The 1,567-nt window shown below is 46.6% G+C and overlaps 1 protein-coding gene across 1 annotated transcript in view; it reads left to right on the top strand.

The window, feature by feature from the left end:
* The window catches only part of CSUI_008062 (uncharacterized protein), a gene marked incomplete at both ends in the record, with an annotated part of 2,188 nt that extends 621 nt beyond the window's left edge, over window positions 1-1,567 (top strand). The window contains 2 exons of the mRNA XM_068068201.1: window positions 251-445; window positions 989-1,567. Coding sequence (XP_067919823.1) covers window positions 251-445; window positions 989-1,567 — 774 coding nt within the window. The remainder of the gene's footprint in view (window positions 1-250; window positions 446-988) is intronic.

The raw sequence follows: 1,567 nt of genomic DNA, 5'->3' as shown, positions 1-1,567 counted from the left end.
ATCTATCAGTCTATCTATCTTCAATCTATCAATCTATCTTCAATATATCTATCTATCTATCTGTTGGAGAGAGAGGACATGGGGGCTGTTGCTTTCGTCTCTTCTCTCGGTCAGAAGAGGTCAGCAGAAGTGTATAGAGAGAATTGCGACTCTTTTTCTTTCTTTTTTTCTTTTGCATCTTTTCGGGTGCCTTCTTTCTTATCTTTTTCCCTCTGGTTTCTTTCTGTCTTTCGCTTTCCTTTCTCTTCAGAGTAAAAAGCTAGACACGAAAGAAGAACAAGAGAAATATGCCCTAGAGAGACATGAGAAAGGCTGGTGCCGGCCCTGTAAGAAGTTCTTTGCGAAGAACGCTGAGTGCGTGGCGCATAAGAAAGGCCAGCCTTGTCTCTATTGCCATCACGAAGATCATCGTGCGGATATGCCCTCGAGACTCCCTAGTAGACAGGTAAGAAGAAGAAGAGAGACAAAGACGATAGAGAAGACAAGAGAAAGAATACGTCAAACAGATGGTGAAGGGAATGATGGAATACGTTAGGAGAGGGAGTGATTTAGAGAGAGAGAGTAGCATCACTTCTCTATAGACACCCTGGTCTTTCTTTTCTTCTTGCCATCGAGTAAAGAAGAGATTTCTCTGCTGGTCTCTCTCCGCTGAGGCACACTAGCTCTCCTCTCTGTTCTCTCTATCTCTGTATTTGTCCGCATATCTATCTATCTATCTATCTATCTATCGATATGCATAGATATATAGACAGAGGGAGGGAGGCCTGAGGGTGTATAGACGATGAAGAGAATAGAACGAGCTAGGTGGGGTGAAGAGAATGTACGAATCGCAAGTAAGAATTTCCTCCTCCTCCTTATTGCTTCAGTCTTTCTCTCCCTCTCTTCGGTGGTCATTCAATCTATTCTGTTCCTCATTCATTCTCTTTCTTTCTTTCTTATGCATTCTCTTTCCATTTGTCTGTTCTTGTTTTCTTTCCTATCTCTTCAGCCATCTCTTGAGCGGCCTTCAACCTCGGATGGTCACGGCACCCCATCCTCCTCATCTGCTACCCCACAAGCTGCCAAGATGAAGGGGGGGGAGAACAACTCTTCTCCCCCCCCTTCATCATCATGTGGTATTATGGGGCCGTCTCCTTATGCCTCGACCATCGTCGATGTCTCCAAGCCGCCTCTTCTTGCGACTCCCCCGCCTATCTCCTTAGCCACTCCTACCAACGGCGCATCCGCTATTGCCGCCGCCCTGGTGAGCGAAGGAATAGCAGGAGGCATAGTAAGACCATCGGCCGAGGGAGGCGGAGTTTTGTCTGCTTCTTCGTCATCGTCAGGTGGATTAGGTGAAAGCGAAGGAAGAGCAACTGAAGGGGGGTTGATTGTTCTACACCGTCCAGGAATGATGATCGTGCCAGGAGGAGCAGGAGGAGAACAAGAGGGAGGAGAGGGGTATATCTTTTCAGATCCGTTACAGCAGAAGAAACATGAGAAAGGCTTATGCGTCCCATGTAAATTCTATGTCTCAGGGCGTCATTGTTTCCGTACAGATCAAGGGTGTATCTATTGTCATCATCCA

The sequence above is a fragment of the Cystoisospora suis genome (assembly GCF_002600585.1).
Source record: "Cystoisospora suis strain Wien I chromosome Unknown contig_4406, whole genome shotgun sequence".
Taxonomy (NCBI): domain Eukaryota; phylum Apicomplexa; class Conoidasida; order Eucoccidiorida; family Sarcocystidae; genus Cystoisospora; species Cystoisospora suis.
Note: the sequence above shows the minus strand (reverse complement) of the source record. Positions and strands in the feature narration are given on the sequence as shown.